At 37.7% G+C, this 25,051-nt stretch overlaps 2 protein-coding genes across 2 annotated transcripts; one reads left to right on the top strand and one right to left on the bottom strand.

Moving 5' to 3' along the window:
* The first annotated feature begins 3,106 nt into the window (after positions 1 to 3,106).
* Positions 3,107 to 7,064, top strand: LOC111892451 (uncharacterized). The gene is made up of 7 exons (XM_023888485.3): positions 3,107 to 3,316; positions 3,415 to 3,544; positions 3,886 to 4,043; positions 4,145 to 4,217; positions 4,746 to 4,937; positions 5,829 to 5,922; positions 6,153 to 7,064. The coding sequence occupies exons 2-7, from the start codon at positions 3,419 to 3,421 to the stop codon at positions 6,800 to 6,802; spliced, it is 1,293 nt and encodes a 430-aa protein (XP_023744253.1). The 5' UTR covers positions 3,107 to 3,316; positions 3,415 to 3,418; the 3' UTR covers positions 6,803 to 7,064.
* A 1,940-nt stretch (positions 7,065 to 9,004) lies between these two features.
* LOC111892447 (uncharacterized) lies at positions 9,005 to 24,653 on the bottom strand. The gene is made up of 6 exons (XM_023888483.1): positions 24,348 to 24,653; positions 14,255 to 15,350; positions 14,132 to 14,203; positions 12,277 to 12,401; positions 12,073 to 12,164; positions 9,005 to 9,167 (listed from the first exon to the last, which is right to left on the bottom strand). Exons 1-6 carry the CDS (start codon positions 24,651 to 24,653, stop codon positions 9,005 to 9,007), a joined length of 1,854 nt encoding a protein of 617 aa, XP_023744251.1.
* Positions 24,654 to 25,051: the final 398 nt, after the last annotated feature.

Genomic DNA, 25,051 nt, shown 5'->3' with positions numbered 1-25,051 from the left:
TGATTCTAAAACTTAAATTACTTGAATTTAGTTTTGGGGATAAGTTTGGAGAGGGGAAACCTGTTATAGTAGGTCGAGTGACTTTTTTAACTGGTCAAACGATATTGTATTCCCTTAATCTACCAAAAAAAAGTTGGATGACCCTTTAAAATAAACAGGAAAAGTTTGATGGGCTAATATGACATTTGCCCAAGAAAGAAACGCGACAATATATGGAGTAAAGAGTAAGGAAGTGACACTTGTGTTAGAGAACTAATTTTTTTATTAAGAAATGTAAAGGTTGGCTAAAAAAAGACATTTTAATTTTCTATTTAGATATTCTATTTGATTTTTTAAGGTTTTTTTTATTGGTTAATTTTGTATAGTTTTTTGAAAAAGTAAATTATAAATATTTATTATAAGTTGATTTTTAATAAAAGTGTTTATATGATGTCTAAAGAGTATCAATTTAGCAACACCCATAAAAAATCATATCCAGTTTGGTAGAAAAAAAGAGACAAAACCTCAAAAACGGTCCTTGTGGTTTCCAAAAATATCAAGTTTAGTCCCTAAGTTCAAAAAACCTCATGGATCGTCCCTGTGGTTTCAAAACTTTTAATGTTTAGTCTTTCCACCTAACTCCGTCAGTTTTCTGCCGTTAAGTGAGGGGCATTTTCGTCATTTCAATATCAGGGACCATTTATGAGGTTGTCTCTATTAAAAAAAAAGAAAAAAAATATAATTATTTAATAAAAGGGCCCCACCCTCTCTCTCTCTCTCTCTCTCTATAGAAAGACGCCATCTAAAAGTTCATCAAACAAATTGCTCCACCAAGAAATTAAGCCTGAGTAACAGGCATGAAATTGATAAGCAGCCCCAACGAAATCATTCACAAAATCAATAATAAATTAAAGTACCAACAATAAATTGAGAGGATCGACTAGAGTTTGTAGCTTCGATCTCCTAATCTTTTTCTCTCTAAGACGGTCAGAAATCCCTCAACTGTGTTCACCCGGTGGCTGATTTGAGGGAATGTTTAATTGCCCATGACACTAGAATCATCCATTCCCTTTTCTATTCATAGGAAATGGTTTATTGTATGATACTAGCAGAATCGAATTTAGATGATTCCAAGGGAGGATAGCATTTACAAATTTATGATAGAGAGGCAGCTCCTCCGGTGGTGGTGGCGACGGTCTGGCGAGAGCAGGTCTCTCCAATAATCATCGAACAAGGAAGAAAAGAAATCGTTAGGGAGAGAATTCAACAACTCTTTTAAGCAGAATCGATGTTGTTCGCCATCACCCCTTCCAACCTTGGTTCACCAGAAAAACGAAGCAGAAGAATGGGGATTGCCGCCTCCGATCTAACCCCCTCTCCACCTTTCCCGTCGAAGCTCAACCCCCAAACACCCTACTTTGATCGGCGACTGCAGTTGCCCCCTCCCTTCGAGTTTCACTGCCGGAGTAGCCCAAGTCAAAGAAGAAATCAACGATAGCTATCACTTCCATTCTTCTTCACTCTTCAATCCGATCAAGCATCGGTGGTACACCCCCTTGATCGAAAACCGGAGGTCCTGTCAATTTCTTCAGTTCGCTCCTCCTATGAAATACTTGAGAGGGATGAAGAAGATTCAGTCGTTTCCGGGGAATAGCGAGATCAAAATGGGGATAGGGTTGGATGTTAGGAGAGAGAGAGAGAGAGAGAGAGAGAGAGAGAGAGAGAGAGGGTGGGGCCCTTTTATTAAATAATTATATATTTTTTTCTTTTTTTTAATAGAGACAACCTCATAAATGGTCCCTGGTATTGAAATGACGAAAATGCCCCTCACTTAACGGCAGAAAACTGACGGAGTTAGGCGGAAGGACTAAACATTAAAAGTTTTGAAACCACAGGGACGATCCATGAGGTTTTTTGAACTTAGGGACAAAACTTGATATTTTTGGAAACCACAGGGACCGTTTTTGAAGTTTTGTCAAAAAAAGATGTTGAATATGAGTTGTATTCAATTATTCACCAAATACATATAGAAAATCATATCTTTGATGTCAAAAGCTCATCATTAGCCATTAGGAATGGTAGGTCATGCATTCAAGACCCGCTCATACCCTTTGTTTCCTAATGACATGGACTTTTTATGCAAAAGATAGAACGTTTCCACGTCAACATAGAGGGATGCGGTATGTGGCATACCTCCTACTCATGTAACCTGCATATGACCTGAAAGCCTGCTAAAAGGTCATAAACGCAAAAATTAAACAAAATATTAAAAATACTTAAGGACCTTAATGAATACAAAAGACCCCAAAAGGTAAAACCGATAATTTTTTGAAACTTAATTACTTTTATAACATTACCCCAAATTACAACTAAGGGATATTTTGTTTTATCCAAGAATGTTAAATATGAAAAGCAAACATATTTCTAATTGTTTTCTACCTTTGAAAAAGGTACAAAGGAATCTAATCAGGGGAAGGTAGTGTTCACTCATGTGGTTTAGTCACAACTCATAAAGTTGAAGAAAAAGTGGTGGATGGTTGTGGTCCAATTGTCAATAAACCAAATTAAAAAAGATAAATGGTACACGTTTTTTTTTCTTCTCTTTTAGTTTTTGCATCTTAATAACAATAGTACAAGAATAAAATTAATAAGAAACAAGAAAATAAAAAAATAAAAATAACTGATGAAAAAATTACATGAATTGTAAGTTAGCTAATACAATTGTTTTTTTTTTTTTTAATAATATTTGTTAATGTGCAGGCACCATTTAATTCAAAATTATTACCTTTTAGTCCACCTCCGATATATTTCTATCAACATCGCGGCCCCACTCACATTGTTTTATAACATTATCCTGACTTTTTGGTTTTGCAGCTGAAAGTGTACTATCACAATTAAATTTTATTTTTGAAAATAAATTATATATATATATATATATATATATATATATATATATATATATATATATATATATTTCTTATTTAGTTTTATTATGTCAAATCTTTATGTTATATATATAAACTATACTAACAATTATAATTATATAAAGTATAAAATAGAATGAAAATATAAATTGTGCAATAATCGTTTTAGGAAGGCATTAAATATTTGGCATAGAGCAAAAAGCAAAATATCCCAAAGTTCTACAAAAAAATATGGAACTTAGAAGAAAGAAGTTCAACGTTTTAATCCCAAAGTTCATTTTTTTTTTTCTTTCCCAACTTTGTAGGAAAGATTCTCTATAAGTATTCATCGTTTCGGACTTTATATCCTCGATCAGCTATGTCATAAGCTATCTAAATAGCATCAGTCCTTTTCCTGAATCTGTACTCTAAAGGTATGATTTTGTTCTGTTCCCATTGGGTATTAATCCTTTTATCACACTTTCTCATATAGTCATAATATACCTTAGTTTGCTACCTATTTTTGTTTCAGAAACATGAATAACAGAACATCCACAGATACAAAATGGTTATGTGAAACTCCAATCCATTCTGATGTAGAGGCAAAGCTTCGGGGCTTCTTGGTTGAATCAGCGAATTCTGATAGAATACTTGGAATCCAGGTGCATATACCTTAATTTTCTCCAATATGATTGGTTTAGTATATTAGATTGACTTAATTTTGGTGTGCATTAGAGTATAAAGACAGACTTTCAATCTTTCATCCGTGAAATAATGGACATTAATTAAAGCTCTCCATATCCTTATCGTTGAAAATAAACCTACGAAGCTTGTCGAGTCATGTCACCTATAAAAAACTGCCCCTTTAAGAGTTTATAACAGTGACATGAAGTTTCAGATTGAATTAGTGTTTGTTTTACCTGATTCATTGTAGCACAAACGCATTTGAATTATACGTTTTGGGATTGTATTTTACACAAACTTTGATTATTACGTTTCTTAGGTTTGTGCATACAAAGATGGGAAAGTGATCATTGATACTGCAGCCGGAGTAATGGGAAAAGATGATCCTCGTCCAGTTCAGCTTGATACCTTGTTTCCTGTTTTCTCTGCAACTAAGGGTGTCACCGCAGGAATGATACATTGGCTGGCTGATAAGGGGTATTTTCGTCAATTTGATATTTTTAACACCCATAAGGGGAGCTATACGTGGTATCTCATTAAATGGATGGAAATAAAAGTAATGTGTACTTTCATTTTAGGATACTGAAACTTGACGAAAATATCGCAAACTTTTGGCCCGAGTTTGCTGTAAATGGAAAAGATAAGTTAAAGGTACGCAAATTATATATATATATATATATATATATATATATATATATATATATATATATATATATATATATATCTTCAAACATAAAACTTAAAATTAGTTTAAGAGCATCCATATATATTACATAGTTTAAAGTAATTGTTGAACTAATTTGGTGGAACAACTAATTGACATTGACTAAACTCAATCATATTAGGATGTCATATTGGTATTTAATATATAGTTACCGAATTATTTAATTAGAAAAATGAAACATTATGAATATAGAATTTTAAGAAACTATATAATTTTATTTTTAGATATGTTGGTTAAAAATGATCAAAGTTGTATGAAAAAAGATGTGTTGCAATCTTTTGAACTTTATTGGTTGTGGATGTCCTAATTAACGTGTAGTCTTTACGTGGTTTTATGTCAGTTATGTCACAAGTACCTCATTTATATCTCACATAGGTTCATTGTACATTTTCTGTATACCTTTGTAATTATACATCCCAATAGAAGGACAACATCACTTTTCCTTTCTCCCTCAGGTTCATCATGTACTTGATCATACATCTGGCCTACACAATGCTCTTGCTGGCATTACTGAGGACCACGTGTCATTTTGTGATTGGGATGAGTGCTTAAAACGCATTGCAATGGCCACACCCGAGACCGAGCCTGGTAGTGAACAGTTCTATCATTATCTGTCCTATGGTTGGCTATGTGGTGGGATTATTGAGGTACCATTATAACATGCATCTTCTATTTTTCTCTCTCTCCAAATACTTTAATTGGTTAGGATTGTGAAAAAGCTTTGTATTGTTAATGAGAATAGGGATGTCAACGGGGGCAAACGGGACGGAAAGTGTATCTTCCGCCCTCGCCCCTGAAATTTCCCCGTCCCTCCGCCCCCGTTCCCCCGCCCCCGATTGATTTTTGACTACTTTTTTTTGGGTTAAAAGAAGTTGTTATTTAGACTAAAATAAATTATTTTTTAGATAACAAATAATTATTTATAACAAAAGTTTATATGTTAAAAATAAAAAAGTTATGGCATTTTAAAAAAAAAATATACTAACAGTTTAAAAACATGTTTTTTGATGAATTTTGGAAGCTCAAAATCATGTTATAGTTTATTATATTTATATAATTAATATATGTAAATATATGTGTAATTTATTAACGGTGTCCCCATGGGGATTTCGGGATGGGATTGCCTACCCCCGCCCCCGCCCCCGAAATTAAAACGGGGGTTAGCCTTGCCCCCGCCCCCGTCCCCGCTCCTGATTTTTTTTAAAAATATCCCCCAAACGGGACAGGGCCCCCACGGAACTTTTTGACATCCCTAAATGAGAATGAAGTCATTTTCGTCTTTTACACTAACGAGATCGAACCCGAGTCTCTCTCTCACCTTTCTCCAATTTTTTCAAAAAACAATTGAAGTTAGTTATAGTCTCAATCCAATACATGCTAAACACACTCTAGCTATTGTGTCGTTTCGGGTGTATCTGTGTTCGGACGGGTCTGTGTGCCTGTTTGTTGACTTATTTGTTTGACTTGATAAAGGGAATGGTTACTTACTTTCATATATTTCTTTATTTTCGTTGATGCATATGTTCTTGAATGTGCAGCATGCATCGGGGAAGAAGTTTAAGGATATTCTTGAAGAAGCTTTTGTACGCCCACTTAATGTGGAGGGAGAGCTTTTTATAGGGATTCCTTCAAGTGAGATTGATGTTCACAACTTATTAATTAAATTAGTATTTAATTACACCATTTTTCCACTTTACCACTTTAACAGCTTAACTAATTTCGTTATTATTATTATGTCCATTCTAAGAAAAACTCATTTTCCCGGTTACCCGATTATACTTTTTAATAAGTGCTTTTATGTATTATCCCCTTGAATTTGTTTGATAGTTGAAAAGAAACTTCCATTTATATGTGCAATCCAGATGTGGAATCGCGTCTGGCAACTTCTTCGATCGATACAAGTGAATTTATTAGCTCTCCCCCTCCAACCGCCGAACCCCCGGTGGATAAACAACCTTACGCCGCCATGCCATCCTCCCTCGTGCCGGCGGTGCTTCCTGCCCTTGTTAACTTATGCAACATAGTTGAAGGCCGCCGTGCCATAGTACCTGCTGCCAATGGAAACTGCTCGGCTCGTGCTTTGGCCCGCTACTATGCCGCCCTTGTGGACGGCGGCACCATCCCTTCACCCCATTCCTCAACCACCGACAGCCATACAACCGCCGTGACTAAAATCTTTAACAACCCTAAATCGAAAATTCATGACGCGTTTTTGGGAACCGGAGATTATAAGGATTTAGCCTTACCGGATGGGAAATTTGGGCTTGGTTTTAAGAGGATTAAATCAACTGAGGGTTTGATGATCGGGTTTGGTCATGCGGGTTTAGGTGGTTCGACAGGATACGGTGACATCAACAATCGGTTTTCTATTTCTGTGACTGTAAACAATATGTCTTTCATGGCTTTCACCACCGCGGAGGTAATCCGGTTTGTTTGCTCAGAACTTGATCTTCCCGTACCTGAAGATTATGCGGGATCTAGGCAGTTTCATGAGAAACCGGTAATCAATTAAAGGGGGCTTCATTGGTACATGTTCATGCATATATATACTCCGAAGATATTATATTAAAGGTAACTTTTATTATGCATGTTTAAGGAAGCATATATTTTTCTTGTAAAGCGATCTTCCCTTCACGCATTTGTGTGTCAACGGTATGTGCTTGTGACACATGATAAACATTTTATTAAATAAGAGAATTGTTACTTTATGGTACAAATTGGAAAGGTAGTGGATGAAGGAAAAAATCAAGTAAGCATTTTTTATCGTTTTTTTTACAATTAGATACCTTCTTTATTGTTGTATACTTTTGATCATTTAATTTGGAGAAATTAAATATTTTCCTGTTTTTATTCCTACAAATCCTTCTACCAAATTAAATCAAGACATATGTTATATTAGTATACTAAAATTTCATTAAATGAACATTAAATATTACACATGTCACTATTTAATTGAGTAGGAAGATTTATAAGAACAAAAAGTAGAAAGATATTTAATTTCTTTTTAATTTGTTATATGTACTCACATATTTCTATTGTTATAGGCTATATCATCAGGTGACAATAGTAATATGTGAATAAATTAACAAATTAAATTGTTAAATATGTACAAAAATAGAAAGTTGTCTAAATTTGAACAAAACGAAAAATTTATTACCTTGATAAGTCATTTCCTCACTTTTAATAACGATTTTATTTTTTATACTTGTTTGTATTATTTTTTCAAACATTATTTTTTAAATATCGATAATTTCCAAAATATTGATCAATTCTTATCTTTGCTTTTCAATTAACAAATATATTTTTGTTTTGTGAAATATTTTATATAGCATCTTATAATTTTTTTTCTTTTGTTTTTTAGCATATATAATATTTTTAAGTAAATAATATCTAACAATAAAATTAAATAAATTAAATATGTAACAATAAGTATGGAGGGTCTTCTAAAAAAATAAAAATAAAATATTACTTAGCAAATAAAAAAACAAAAAAAAAAGTTTATATAATGTAAATGTTTTAAAATTATTCCAGCTTGTTAATACTTTTTAGTTAGAAGTTTATAAACTTTTAATTTTTTTAATACAATGTTTTAAGCTAGTATTTAAAAGAAGTATTTTAAAATATTATAAAAAAAATATTAAATTGTCATATAAAAAAAGATGCATGAAAATATAAAAAAAAAGTTAAAAACTTGTAAGAAAAATATAAAACATTTATAAAAGATTTGGTTTAAAAGCACTTGTATTAAAATTATATGAAAGTATAAAAAAAGTTTTAAAAAAAAATATATTAAAACATTGGAGTAGAAAAACATATTGGAAAAAATATGATAAAACTGTTGTAAGAAATAATAAAAATTCTTAAGAAATTTGTAAAAAAAAATTGTTCACATTTAAACAACTTTCTTTTTTTGTATATATTTGATCATTTAACTTCTTAAATATACTCACATATTATCATTGTCAGCTGCAATAGCAGGTGACAATGGTAATATGTGAACACATTTAACAAGTTAAATGGTCAAATGTGTACAAAAAAAAATAAAGTTACCTAAACGTGAACAAAACAAAAATGTAATTATACTCGTAAGTCATTTTCACAGTGGGTGAATGGTTGGAAAAGTGTTCTTTTCGAGAATGGATTTCTTTATCGATTAGTTTCTTTTCAGCAGACAGAATATATATCTATTACCGTATATGTCTTGTGAAAGTCTCTAATATACATTGAATATAAAATATAAACACTGACAAATGAATGTTTAATGATGATTAGATGGTTAAAAGAATGTATCAATCTACATTTCTGATCTTTACTAAAAATATTTTTTACGTTTTGATGTTTATTTCCAATAAACATTAAAACGTAATATACATATTTTATTAAAAATACATATATCTATATTAGATTAAACATAAAAGTTTAAATAAATATAGTGGGTAAACATGCAAATAATCTGTGCCGCAACCCCTTTTTTGGATGACAGGACTAATTGTTTTAAAAACAACATCCACAGATCTTAGGGTCATAACATTACTATGTTTGACCCTTTGGGCTTTTTTGAGGAACTCCATGTCATTTGTGGCAAGGAAACCGAACGTATCAAATGCAAAATGTATAAACGTGTGTTGATTGTCCACGCATGCTTTTTTATGTTTTGCCATTTTGCATGATACATTTTTTAAAGCAGCTTGCCCCACAGTGAAAACCCCGCTCCCTAAGCCCACAAAAGGGGATCCCCTGTTAGATGCACACATGCATTCTTCCCTCCATCCCATCCAAAATCTAAAACATCAGTCGGTTTAAGTGCCGATCTTCCTTCCAACGGATCAGTTAGAAAGTTCACAGGTGACTCTTTCTCAGTAGAAACCCCCGTATGCCTAAATATGTCAAAAAAGAAACATCCATAACCAAATCGTGTCGGTACTTGAAACCTATGAGCTCTCTACAATGAACTGCATGCATCCCCAAAGGAGTCTAAGCATGCTTTGCAACAAATAGGGCATGTCTTACCAATCGGAAATAAAGGGAACATAAGGCGATACTTGAGGATAACATGATACTCCACTGCCGACATATGTTGGCCAAAACCGTTAATAGGAATAGTCAAAAGAAAATCTTGAGCGTGTGGTGTGCTCAGATACTCAAAAACTGTTTTCTGTTGAATCATTATATCGAAGTGAACTTCCACGTCTTAGACAATTTTACTAAAAGTGACACTCGCCGCCAATGAATGTTGGGCTTTTCGAGGGGCAATGTATTTATTAATGAAACCGTTCAAGTCAATGCCCATAATCGTATCACGAAGACAGAATAAAGCACAAACATAATCAGAATCCATACCAAATATGCCAATATCTCATAAGATGTGGTATTGTAACACCCATAATTGAGCTTGTGAGGCCACAAAAGCATAGGAGGAAGCCTCTACCATTGAATATAACCCCAAACCACCAAACATGATTGGTAATGAAGCAAGTCGCTATTGAAAGTCCCCAAAGAAAGGGCCCCACAAAATTAAGAATGTAGCTAATCGATTAACACATTCTTTTAACCATATAATAATCATTAAACATTCATTTGTCATTTTTTACAGTTATATACTTAATGTATGTTAGATACTTTCACAAGAAATACAAGCCAACAGATATATATTTACTTAAAAGGTTAAGCATATTTATTAAAGTAAATATTAACGTAAAGTTTTTTTTAAAACGACTCCAAATTTTACAAAGGAACAACCAATTTGATGTTATTGTATAAAAATATTCTGCAGTAAACCCACCAAAATGTAATGTAATTACACTTATTAATAAGTTAATATTTTTGATGTGCACCTTTTTATTCATTTTTGGTGTTCTGTGTTTCAAGAACATATTTGATATAATTTATACAAGTTATCATTATAACATATTGATGGGTTTTATACAAACAATCCTATGTGTGCGTGCAACCCTAGAGTTGGATCTATGTTTTCATTATTAGTTATACAACTTTATGAACACAAAAAGAAACCTAGCATGCTACTATTATTTCCGAACTTCATATATAAAATAGAATACATACCTTTTGTTGTTATATAGCAATAACAACTAGTTCCTTGAATTTCCTTAGCTCTTGAAAGCAAGTACCACATACCTCTAATGGCTCACAAACACACTAGGTGAAAGGATGAATATGGGAGAGAGGAGAGAAGGGTATCTTGTCCTAGATTTCGTCCCGTTTAGGGTTTCCCAAGGCTTGGACAAAATCTTAGTGCCTTAGGGTGCTATTTATACTTAAGGCTAACTAGGGTTTCAAGGTGTAAACCCTAATCCCTTAGCTTAGGGCCTAAGCAAGTCCATAGACTCCTTTCCTTAAGCCCTTGGACGAAAACTCCTAGATCCTTCTAGGATTTTCGTTCAAGCCTTAATAAAAGTGATCCAATGGCCCAAAGCCTCAACTATTGAATAATTACAAAATAGCCCCTGTACTTTTAATTAATTCCTTTAATCCCGAAATTAATTCCTAATTAATTTCTGATTAAATACTAATTAATAATATGATTCCAAATTAATATATTATTCATATAATATATTAACAAATCATATTTATACTCCAATTTATTATTCTTAACAATAAACCAGCCTCTCTCCTCAACAATCATCCTGTCTAGTCACCAGTGTGGAGGCAACTCAAAAGGACCATGCACAATCGGGACAAGTACATACCAAAATAGTTATGGACTTAGACACTAATCCAACACATATGAGAAAGATAAGGATTACTAATTAGTTTAAAATCAAGATTTTTAAAAAATTAGACACTTGGTTTATTTGTGTTCTACAACTTCATTTTTGAAAGTCTCCACCCATATTTTGATTTTCTTTTTTTTAAATTTTAAAACGTCTATCAACCAAAACTTACATATTGTAATTTTGAAAATAGAAGCAAATATTTTTCCTTTCATTAATCAATTACTACATTAGAATTAAACAAAAATAAAAAAATATATAGTTGTCATTGTTCAGTTTTTGAATTACAAATAAACAAAAATAGACAAAGCGCAAAATTATGTAGACATCCTATTCTTTTATATAACATTGATACAAAAAATATCAAAAAAAAAATAGCTCCCTCCAACTCTTTTCTTTCACATCTTGCCTTGTCTTGTTATCTAGTAAGTTTCTCATAAAACACATGATTTAAAAAAAGAATCATAACCTTTAATTTTCAACAATCAAGACGAATGTCCTTCCTAAAAAAGAAAAAATGAGATACATAAGCTAAACAATCAAGAAAATAATTATTCAAAGTAAGCAGAAAAAAGATTCCAATCAAAACGTAACTAAGAAGAAAGATGGTTGGAATCATCATAAGCAGAGTATGTGCCAAAGTAATATACATTGTCCAACTACTAGAATGGTTTCCTACTTTTTTTTCTCACAAATCTTTTGTTAAAACCACAACCCTTTAATATCTCATATGCACGCTTTTATACACATCTATGGATTCTAAACATTTATAGACACGCTTTTATACAATGAAAAAATTATATGGTATACCAATTTATTGTCTTAGGTCTGAAATATGACACAAGTTATTTAGTAGATGAAGAAATATAAATTATATGGTATACCAATTTATTTTCTTAGGTATGAAGAAATATAAATCAGTGATTCAAAGGTTACATTATAGGAGTAACAAACATTTTATGCTAATTTAGTAGTAACTGGTATGGATTTTGATTTTGAATCAAACTACCAAAAGGATTGGTAGGATGATAGGGATAAAAGTAACTAATACCTTCTTGCTTGAAGAGCACTGTCTTTTCGTGCATAAACATTGAAGTTAGCAGAGCTGAGAGCATCTACGACTGCATCTTCTGGGGATTGTGTCTTTTTTGCATATTGAAATAGTGAATGGAATAGAAATGAAGATAAAAGATCGAACAACCTTACCATCAATAGATTACAACTGTGAATTTTTTAGGGTTAGGTTCAGGACGACTTGCAAACATTCGGTGATGGTGTTATCAGTATCAGATGATAATGAAAGAGGGGTGGTGAAAACAGATAGAGAGAAAAGAAGCATCATCATTCTCATCAAATTGAAAACAAATGCTTTGCATTCGCCTGAAATTGAAATTTGAAATATGAGGCTAAAGTTAGAAATTAGTAAATTAGTCATAAATTTATGCATAAATTAAGGATATATTCGGGGAAACCGTTTAGAGAAATCAAAAGAGATAGATATATGGGATGAGCGGGAAAACAAACCAAAGGAAGCATAATAAGAAGACACATGTAAAATATAGGGCTCAAAAAATGTCATTGATGTAATTCAGGTTTTGTTTATTAGAATAGATTCAAAAGTTAATTATACTCTGACAATTTTACGTAAGGCGGAGTTGGGCTTTTCTAGGGTGATAGTGGAAAAGTTTATAGATAAACCACCCTTGCTACCGGTATACAGAACCGTACATGAGATTTTCAGCTTATATGGCTCCTCATTCAATTGAACAACTTAATCACGTTTCATGTTCCAATCGAACACTTTTTCAATTTTTGATTATTCTCTTTACAAAACATATGCGGATCCAATCATGATTTTATAATAAGAACAATATATATTTCTCGAACAAATCCCTTGCCCATCATTCTTCGAGAATCAGAAAGATCATTCTCATGTTTAAATTTGTTCATTTGGAATCTGAGTTATTCTACTTCATTTTTATTACTTATTTTATTTTCATTTTTATTTACTTATTTATTGATTTTTATTTAATATCAATATTTTTGCCTCTTTGTTTTTATATTATTCCTTAATTTTCATAGGTTTGATCCTTTGATATATGACTCATTTTCTCATATAGCGAAGAGTATAAAATAAATCAGATTGATTAAAAACGTTATGTGAAATAGTCAGGTTTTTCCTCTTCTTCTATCCCATAGAGACACAATGTTTGAATCAATCAAGAACATTTTCTTCTATCTGAATATTTATGGAGATTCTATAAATATTTCATTCTAAAAAAGAGAAAAAAAAACTTCTACTTTTTAGCATGACATACTTCTGTTCGAAAACGTGGTTTGAAACCAAACTTCTCATTAGAAAGATAGATAGGGCGTTTCGGGTGAGATCTAATGTAGATCTAACTTTCGAGTTAAAACAAACATATATAAAAAAATGTTTATATATAATCATGGAAAAGTGGCTACACGAACTAATTTGTAAGCAAATTGATTTTATTTAAAAAATAATATAAGATGAATTTCATAAAATATGACCGTAAAATCGATCGTCATTGAAAGATCATACTATAATGGCTAGTTTTTGTGTATAAGTTCTAATTTACTATATTAAAAGATTAACTATAAGTTAAATTCAAAAAAAGTTCATACTTAAACTTCAAATTTTAAATGATTATAGGTTCAAACTTTAAACATTAAAAAATATTATGAGGAGATTTCATTTTATAATCTATATTGATCCGTTCACAATCATATAAAATAATAAAAAAAATAATAATAAAAAAAAAAAAAAAAAGTGATAAGTTAAGAACCAAAACTATAAATCAAGCTATATAATATAAGATAACAAATGATACATTAATATAGTTTTCTTTTCTAAAGAAAAACTACTCTAAATACGTAATTAAGTCTGTGAACACAAACACAAGGATATTAAAAATAATTATATCACATAGCAAAAACAAGCACTTCCAATGGCGGAACCAGAAACATTTAAAAGAGGTAGCACATAAAAAATTCCGATAAAAGATAATAAAATAAAGTTTTTAATTACGATTTCAATAGAAATAACAAACTAGCGCAAAAGTTTTACATAACATTTCAAAGTTAACATCTATGATTGCCCATTTTCCGAAAGCGTTCTATCACTCGTTCAATCTTAACATCCATAAGTACTTCTTTTTCTACATTACAAATTAAAGAATCATTCAAAAAATCACCACTGATTTTATTACGTAAGTCGGTCTTCAAGAGCTTCATTGCGGAAAAACATCTTTCAACGGTTGCGGTTGCTACGGGCAAAACCAAAGTCAACTTTAATAACCTATAAACCAAAGGAAAAGAACGATGTTTCCCTATTTCCATCATCAAACGAGAAAGGTCTGCAATGCCCTTCAAATTAGCAAATCTATCATCATCAATCAAAGAGTGATAATATGTTTCAAGTTGACCATCAAGATACACTCTTTCCAAATCATTAAAATCAATTTTGTATAATTCACTTAGCTTCACCAACTTTGATTTGTCGAACATAGAAAATGTATTACAAGGACTCAAAGCCGCCATGTATTCTAGTAAATCAGTGCTCACTTCACTAAAACAATCACCAAATTCTTGAATTTGCATATCCAAAACCGTGTTGAAAATATCAACTTCAAAGTGATGTTGATTAGTAACCTTGGTTCTACGGTTTCTTGGGGTAACATAAAATCCGGACATTTCCACAATTTCAATTTCATGTTTACGAGAAAAAGAAAATACCTTCTCCAGCATTGAAGGAAACCCATTATTTCTTAAAGCTTTCAAAGTTTTCATCGTTACTTTCACCAAAGAAGCCGCTTCCAAAATATTTTGATCCTTTCTTTGAAGATGTTTTGATAGAGTATTCGTGAAACCAAAAATGTCCAACATCAAGTGTAAATAAAACACAAAATCAAGCGTCTTAAAATACGACAAGATACCGTACGCTTGATTTCGGTTATTTAAACTAGATCCCTCCTCTTCAACATATTTAAGAACCTTGACAACCTCCGGAAACAAATTCTTCAAACTTATTATTGTTTTATAATGTGAGCCCCATCTTGTATCTCTGGCTCGAACAACAGAAGTCTCTCGATTTAATCCTCTCGTGATCTCAATTTCACCATTACCAATTTCTTTTTGAACCCTTTTCTTGTAACTATCCCGTATGATATATTTTCTTTTACACGAAGTGCACACCACATTAACCACCAAAGCTAATTGCTCAAAGAAATCATCAGCAACATCATGGTTGTGGGCTACAGCCACCACCACTATGTAACATCCCAAAATTTCTTGACCAAAAATTTCCTTTAATAAAGTACCACTTAAAGTAAAATCATCATTTCAAAACATAAACAGAGTATTAGTTTTCAAAACACATGTTCCTTATCAGAGTAAAACATTCCCAGGCTAACTAATCTATGGTGTGTGCCATGCGATCATCCCGAGCTCCTTCACCCGCTACCGGAAGTACCTGAAAACAAAACTGAAACCGTAAGCACGAAGCTTAGTGAGTTCCCCACCTTACCACATACCATGCAAACATATAACAACCAATGTTCAGCTAGGAGTTACGGGCCTTGCCCACACTCGGGAAGATACGGGCCCTGCCCACACTTCGCTATCTGGGAGATACGGGCCTTGCCCACACTCGTGAAGATACGGGCCCTGCCCACACTTCGCTATCTGGGAGATACGGGCCTTGCCCACACTCGTGAAGATACGGGCCCTGCCCACACTTCGCTATCTGGGAGATACGGGTCTAGCCCACACTCCAACCTCGGAGAGATACGGGCCCTGCCCACACTCAACCGCTAACCCATAACATACAAGTATCACGCAGACAACAAGTATAAGCAACTCTATCATATTAACACATATATCATACTTGACTAAACCCAGAGATACGGGCTCGGCCCACACTCTAGCACTAGCATCTCGTCTACACGGGTCGGCCTTGGTGCCTTAGACCCGTTCCTACTGGAAAGGAAACTCACCTGATACTGCTGAACTGCTGCGGATAACCCCTTTGACCGCTACTTGACCACTGACTCCAAACTACTGCTCCGCTAGCTCCCCGAGCTACCAATATCAACATAACACTTAGTCTAACTGACCTTCAAAGGTCAACCAAGTCAACTCTAGTCAAAGTCAACATCCTGGTCAAAGTCAACCTTCCAGGTCAACCCTACTCGTCGAGTCACCCTAATGACTCGCCGAGTTCATAATTCCAGAGTCCTTCCACTCGCGACTCTACTCGCCGAGTCAGACCCTGACTCGCCGAGTTTACTGATTCTCGATTCCTGTCCCGACCAACTCACTGAGTCCTGGCTCGACTCGCTGACTCGAGTCTTAACTCGAAGGGTTTGGGACCACTCGACCTGACTCGCCGAGTCTAAGAACAGACTCGCCGAGCACACGACAAACTTCATCCAACTCGACGAGTTGTTCATCCAACTCGCCGAGTTCATGCCCATCTTCATCCGACTCGACGAGCTGTTCATCCCACTCGTCGAGTTCCTCCTCATCTTCAAGCTACTCGCCGAGTCCACTCGAAGGACTCGTCGAGTCCACTAAGATCCACTTACATGCAGAGGACTTCCGAGTCATGCATGAGCTCCAAACTATAGATCTACCCTCCCCAAGCCTATTTCCCACGTAAAGTTGCAACCTTTACGTGTAGAGAGTGAGATCTAGGCAAAATACACCCATAGCTAGGGTTTAGGACCAAGAGACTCCAATTTCCGCCCAATGGCTGATACTTTATGGGATTACATACCAAAATAAACATGGATCTGAGGTAGCAACTTCAGATCTGGACCTCAAGCTCAAGATTGGTCTTAACATGGCTTAAAAGCCCCAAAACTCATAACCAAGGGAAAATCTGGAGGAGAGAAACGAATTGATACCTTCCAATGCTCTGAAATGCTTCCCAAACTTCAGATCCAAAGCCACTCCCTGATGCTTCAAGGATTCCCACTCCTTCTTCTTCCTTAAACCCACTCAAAAATGGCTAGAAGCTTGAATGAACACAATGGGGGCTTAAGGTGCGGCGTTCTGGGTGCAAGAGGCTGTAAAGGAGCCCTAGGAAGAAGATTAAGATGCTTAAATAGGCTCCAAGCCCCGGATTTAGGGTTTTCCTCGCACAGACCAGACTCGCCGAGTCCACTTGGCCGACTCGTCGAGTTGGTCACTTTCTTATCGACCCGGATCCCGCTCCGACTCGCCGAGTCCTTCCTTTGACTCGTCGAGTCCCTCTCAAATTTAGGGTTTCCTTTACTTTCTTGGCTTTCAAAATCCTGGGTGTTACAACTCTCCCCCACTTAAACTGAACTTCGTCCTCGAAGTTTACCATGGCCCACCGCCTGCGATCTGCCTCCAATACCCAACACCAGCCGCCTACCTGCGCTGGTCTTCCACCGAATACTGCACTGAACCCACAGGGGTTCTCCACTTCTTTCCTTGCGCAAATCCCTTGCCTTCCCAAGGCAAAGTCTCATTACCGACTTTTCCTTTGACACTGTGAAGGTCCTATCCTTCACTAACTCCATCATCTCCCCGCTATTTCCAGGACGGGTCATCACCGTCAGCACTCACTGACACTCCCTCCTGCCAACACTTGGTGTCGAGCACCCCTCGACTCAACTAACTGAAGTCCACCATACACTGCTTACTAACTCCTTCTCTTTCCCATAATCTCCTCAACGTTACTTCCTCCGACTGAAAATCCTGCTGCCTCCCATCCGCCTACCGGATGTACTGAGACTACTCAGGTCTAACCAATCTCCCTATATCTGAGTTACCGGACTCCCACCGGTCACTACACTCCATCGCAAACTCCTAGTCTCTTCCAGCGACTCCTAAAGATACTTCGATTATCTATAACTGTTCTATCCATCCTGCCGCTCATACCGAAATGATGCTGCTGGAACCAGTTTGCTTTTATCCCACCCGATTACACATCTCCTACTTACTCGAGCTTTTCCTCCTGAATGAAAAGCTACCTGCCTAGCCATCCCTACAAATCACTTATACTCGGCAAAAGGCTCAATTGATCCTGCTGAGAGGGACTTGCCAATTCCAAATCAACCAACTATACCGTCAGCACTTGCATTCCAACGCAAAAACAATACTGACCCAGAACCCTGAAACCTTCCAACACTGAACTGCCTGCAATACTGAACATGCCTGGAACACTAAACTGCCCGAAATGCTGAACAAACTGCGACGCTGAACGGCCTGAAACACTGAACTGACTGAAACACTGAGCTGCCTGAAACACTGAACTCCAACCCAACTGTGGAGTCAAGGGACTCCTCACTTAGTCTCTTCCACGACTTCCGAACGAAGTCTTCCTCTAGGACTAGTTTCCACTAGCTATTCCGTCACTGTGGCTCTTGCAACCTTCCGATCCAACCGATCGGATCCATACGTCACATCCTGACATCATCAATTCCACAACTAACAACATATTGGCTCCCAGACTGACGGTAGCCCACAACATACCCGAACCCCAATGGTCCACTGCGACTCTGATCTCATAACTGATGTGACGATCCAAAGCCCAAATTGCTAACTTAGCCGTAACTGATCCCTTTGGGAAATCCGAAAGCTAACCCGTGGATTCCCACATCCTCACTGCTGCACCCGAACTGGTGGGTACAACTGCTTTCCCGCGTCTAACACGCGCTCATGCTACCTACCAATCTGATAAAAGGCTGCGACTACGCTCGCGGACTTACAACTCGCTAATACTATCTAGCTGCTAGTGGATGCTACGGCTACCCTCGCAGACTTACAACACTACTACTGCTATCCGACTGCTAGTGAATGCTACGGCTACCCCCGCAGACTTACAACACTACTACTGCTATCCGACTGCTAGTGAATGCTACGGCTACCCTCGCAGACTTACAACACTACTACTGCTATCTGACTGCTAGTGAATGCTACGGCTACCCCCGCAGACTTACAACACTACTACTGTTATCCGACTGCTAGTGAATGCTACGGCTACCCCCGCAGACTTACAACACTACTACTGCTATCTGACTGCTAGTGAATGCTACGGCTACCCCCGCAGACTTACAACACTACTACTGTTATCTCGAGAACATCCTGACTATCCCTAGTCCCACTAGGGATTTCCTCAAAAACAGCCCTTAGTCTTCGAATACTGCATCAACCTCAACATATTATATCCTTGATGTTCTTAGCGCTTCGTCGAGGAATCCTTCGGCTTGGTTCCCAAACCAACCGTCTACAAATCCGGATACAAGAAGCTATTGTTGGGAAGTTTCCAACCTCCCAAGTCCTGAATCTACGCAACCTGCATGCTGCTTCAGACACTGGCTACTAATACGAAAACATCTCTTGTTACCCGTTCTCAGGATCTTCATTCCGACTCTCATGCGTCCGACAGGTGGTCCTCCATTCCTGGATTCCCAACCAGCTTCTAACCATCTCGATTACATGAACCAGCTGCTGGGAAAAGTTCTCGAACTCCCAATTCTGAACTTCTCAATCCATCCATCACTGTGCTACTACCATTTCTTCTCGGAGGTTGCGCACTCATTCTGGGTCTATGTGTCTCTTATCCATGAATACTCGGAGGGTTCTCCCCCACTTCGATCCTGCTTACCCCTTGCTGCTTCACACTCAAAAGAGATCCTGATCTTCACTACCATTCCGGAACATCTACTAGGGAACCCAAGCCTGCCAGGTAGGAATTTAACCAATCCATCCCAATCACTAACCACTCCGAACTAGTGAAACGAACCAAATCTCTCTCAACCATGCTACAGTTGCTGCATCCTCCGAAACCTTCTCCATAAGAGCACATTCCCTAACTACCAACCAATTATCCGAGGTATGCAAATGGCATATAACATAATCACAAGCAAGCCACACTATAACACAACACTTATACCACAATTTGATGCAGAACCATAACAATATAATCATGACATAAGCTGACAGAAAAACAAAAGTTACGTACCTTCATTACTCAGTGCTGCTCAAATCCCTGCTGAAATCTACCGGAAAACTCGGCTCTGAGCCGTAGGCACCCTTGCCCGGCCTCGACAACTGCTGGCGGTACTCGAAGTCCCAAGGGCAGGAGCTGGCACCTGCCCTGCTGGATACAAACTCGGACAGTGGGCCTTCTTGTGGCCCCTCTGACTGCAATGGAAACATAATGGATCAAGCCCCTGGGCGATGGTAACAACACAGTCTCTGCTAAAATGACCAATCTGGCCGCACTTGAAACACCCAGCATCGCCACCACTCCTACGCCTACACACACCCATGTGCGTCCTTCCGCACTTCCCGCATCGACTGCGGCTCTGATAGTTCCTCGTCCTCAAATCTGGACCCTTGGGCCTCTTACCCGAACCTGTGGCTACCTGAGTCTCATCAATTTTCCTTTTCCCTTCTGACTCCCTGCCCGACTCTCGCTCCTGCGTTACCCCAACGGCAACGCCTGCTAACTGAACAACAGATGTCTGATCCTGAAGCCTCGCTATCAATCTATCAGTGATCCTCACGACCATGTCGGGCAGATCCTCGCGAATGGCTCGCGAAACTTCCTCAACTATCCAATCATGCAATGGTCTCTCTTGGAGACAAAATTCCCCACTCACCCCTGCCCCCTGATGGCAGGAACTAGAAATAGGATCTCCCTCCTCGATGGATCCCTGAACTCCATAAGATTCGGGACCTAGACGAGCCCCAATCTGTCCTGAAACTAACCCGGCCTTAAAGGCCTCAAGATGACTGTCCATGAGCTCCACAATGGCCTCTCTAACTGAACCGAAAATCACTGAAGTCTGATCAATGATGCTGCGCACGATCTCTGTGGAAATGAAATCCCTCATCTTATCATCAAGCTGCCCGGCTCTAAAGCCCGAGCCAGACCCCTCCTCGACACCTGAACTGCTAACTGGTATCTCGCGCAACGTCACCATGCTGAACATATAACAAAATCCTGATCAATTTACATACTACTGCTGAGGAAATTCTCACTCACTACCCCATTCCTGGTTTCGTCTTGGCCCCTCTTGAATCGAGTACGGATCCTCTGCTTTCAGTAGTATGGGCCCCTACTACCTTCCACATCTATCCATACTTTCCTCAAGAGTTACCTCAACTCCACACAGTCCCCTTTACTCTTTTACTGATCTCTGCTACTCTCATCCTAGGCTTGCCCTAGGGAACCTCTGACTTTACCCAAACAGTCCTCAGCTGCTGAAGGCCTCCTTGTAATGCCAATTAGCCACCAACTGGATACCATCACATATAATGAGGCTCGGATAATCCTTCGAGTAAAAGTCTCGTCCCTACAACGGTTGGACTTAGACGAGAGCTGCGCAGTAGGGCCAAATCTAGCACTCTGAGATTATCCAACCCTGATCACATGTGATGTGACGTATTCACCTAATGGCTAACTCCCATCACTCAGAGTCCCACAAAGCACAAAGCAAGCAGCATTCGGATAAAGGAAACATACTCAGGCAAAACAATTCTCATAACAAGGAACTGCACTAGCATATAGTGCTAAGCTCATACTATCAGGCATAACCTACACAGGCTATCCTACTACTGTCTACTCATCACTAGCATGCAATTCTCATCAAGCTGAAACACATAAAGCAGGCACATAAGGCATCATCCTAGATCCTTAGTCCTATTCTAGCATGCTGTTCTACTGGAGCTGGAACTGAAACTGAACTGAAACTGAAACTGATTCTGAAAATAATAACATAACTTGTATGGGTAAATTGGGAGTACTTACTTGAGCTCGGTTGATTGCATGCACCACACCTCTTTTCTCTTTTCAAATTTCTTTTCTTTTGAATTCTTTTTGTTTTTCTAAAACTGTTTTTCGTTCTCAAAATTCTTTTTACAAAACTGTCTTTTCCCTTTTGAAAACTTTTTATCCGACCTCTCAGTTTGAGTTCAGGCACCCCCGGGAGAATGCCCGAATCCCTCAAACCAAGGCTCTGATACCAACTTGTAACATCCCAAAATTTCTTGACCAAAAATTTCCTTTAATAAAGTACCACTTAAAGTAAAATCATCATTTCAAAACATAAACAGAGTATTAGTTTTCAAAACACATGTTCCTTATCAGAGTAAAACATTCCCAGGCTAACTAATCTATGGTGTGTGCCATGCGATCATCCCGAGCTCCTTCACCCGCTACCGGAAGTACCTGAAAACAAAACTGAAACCGTAAGCACGAAGCTTAGTGAGTTCCCCACCTTACCACATACCATGCAAACATATAACAACCAATGTTCAGCTAGGAGTTACGGGCCTTGCCCACACTCGGGAAGATACGGGCCCTGCCCACACTTTGCTATCTGGGAGATACGGGCCTTGCCCACACTCGTGAAGATACGGGCCCTGCCCACACTTCGCTATCTGGGAGATACGGGCCTTGCCCACACTCGTGAAGATACGGGCCCTGCCCACACTTCGCTATCTGGGAGATACGGGTCTAGCCCACACTCCAACCTCGGAGAGATACGGGCCCTGCCCACACTCAACCGCTAACCCATAACATACAAGTATCACGCAGACAACAAGTATAAGCAACTCTATCATATTAACACATATATCATACTTGACTAAACCCAGAGATACGGGCTCGGCCCACACTCTAGCACTAGCATCTCGTCTACACGGGTCGGCCTTGGTGCCTTAGACCCGTTCCTACTGGAAAGGAAACTCACCTGATACTGCTGAACTGCTGCGGATAACCCCTTTGACCGCTACTTGACCACTGACTCCAAACTGCTGCTCCGCTAGCTCCCCGAGCTACCAATATCAACATAACACTTAGTCTAACTGACCTTCAAAGGTCAACCAAGTCAACTCTGGTCAAAGTCAACATCCTGGTCAAAGTCAACCTTCCAGGTCAACCCTACTCGTCGAGTCACCCTAATGACTCGCCGAGTTCATAATTCCAGAGTCCTTCCACTCGCGACTCTACTCGCCGAGTCAGACCCTGACTCGCCGAGTTTACTGATTCTCGATTCCTGTCCCGACCAACTCACTGAGTCCTGGCTCGACTCGCTGACTCGAGTCTTAACTCGAAGGGTTTGGGACCACTCGACCTGACTCGCCGAGTCTAAGAACAGACTCGCCGAGCACACGACAAACTTCATCCAACTCGACGAGTTGTTCATCCAACTCGCCGAGTTCATGCCCATCTTCATCCGACTCGACGAGCTGTTCATCCCACTCGTCGAGTTCCTCCTCATCTTCAAGCTACTCGCCGAGTCCACTCGAAGGACTCGTCGAGTCCACTAAGATCCACTTACATGCAGAGGACTTCCGAGTCATGCATGAGCTCCAAACTATAGATCTACCCTCCCCAAGCCTATTTCCCACGTAAAGTTGCAACCTTTACGTGTAGAGAGTGAGATCTAGGCAAAATACACCCATAGCTAGGGTTTAGGACCAAGAGACTCCAATTTCCGCCCAATGGCTGATACTTTATGGGATTACATACCAAAATAAACATGGATCTGAGGTAGCAACTTCAGATCTGGACCTCAAGCTCAAGATTGGTCTTAACATGGCTTAAAAGCCCCAAAACTCATAACCAAGGGAAAATCTGGAGGAGAGAAACGAATTGATACCTTCCAATGCTCTGAAATGCTTCCCAAACTTCAGATCCAAAGCCACTCCCTGATGCTTCAAGGATTCCCACTCCTTCTTCTTCCTTAAACCCACTCAAAAATGGCTAGAAGCTTGAATGAACACAATGGGGGCTTAAGGTGCGGCGTTCTGGGTGCAAGAGGCTGTAAAGGAGCCCTAGGAAGAAGATTAAGATGCTTAAATAGGCTCCAAGCCCCGGATTTAGGGTTTTCCTCGCACAGACCAGACTCGCCGAGTCCACTTGGCCGACTCGTCGAGTTGGTCACTTTCTTATCGACCCGGATCCCGCTCCGACTCGCCGAGTCCTTCCTTTGACTCGTCGAGTCCCTCTCAAATTTAGGGTTTCCTTTACTTTCTTGGCTTTCAAAATCCTGGGTGTTACACACTAATTGAAGTTGGTGTGCAAAACAGTATATAGAATATGCCGAAGGATTATCTTTCAATATCAATGCTTTTAAACCATTAAATGCACCCCGTATATTACTTGCTCCATCATATCCTTGTCCTCTTACCTGTTATATATATATATATATATATATATATATATATATATATATATATATATATATATATATATATATAAGAAATAAAATAAACAAAGATTCAAATACATAAAAAAATGAATTCATGATTTCTTACCTGAGATATACTCAAGTTATTGTTGGTAAATACCGAATCAATGGCTTCTTTTAGAGTTAAAGAAGTCGTGTCCTTCACATGAACAATTCCAACAAATATTTCCTTCACTATTCCAAGGCTATTAACATATCGCAAAACCATAGCCATTTGTTCTTTTTTGGACATGTCACTAGACTCGTCTACTAATATAGCAAACAAGTCGTTACCAATTTCTTCACAAATGGACTTTAATATCTCTTTTGAAAAGCATTGAACAATCGCTTTTTGAATCTTTGGAGACGTCAATTTCTCATTTTTTTGGAGCATTTTCTAAAGTGACATTATAAATGCTTTCATTATGGTCCCGAAGGAAAGTTAATTCTTCAAGGAAAAGGCCCCGAGAAAGAGATCCATCCGACTCATCATGACCACAAAATTGTAACATATTTTTTAACAAAAATCTACAAGTATCAATTGTAGCACTAATCGAATTTGATAGTTACTTGCCTCAACTATGGTTTGCTTATGAAAAGCTTCACTAATTGATTGGTTTTTCTTCACTAGATTTTCACACTTTTGTCTTGCTTTATTGTGATAACTATTAACATTACCCTCATGAGTTTTAAATGCGCCCTTTTTACTCCAAATATCAAAGCCTCCCGTGATAAATACATCTCTTCGCCCTTTTTGCCCCACACTATCTCCAAACAAGTAACAACATAAAC

Source organism: Lactuca sativa, chromosome 5, assembly GCF_002870075.4.
Source record: "Lactuca sativa cultivar Salinas chromosome 5, Lsat_Salinas_v11, whole genome shotgun sequence".
Classification (NCBI taxonomy): domain Eukaryota; kingdom Viridiplantae; phylum Streptophyta; class Magnoliopsida; order Asterales; family Asteraceae; genus Lactuca; species Lactuca sativa.
This window is presented reverse-complemented; position numbering and strand designations above follow the sequence as displayed.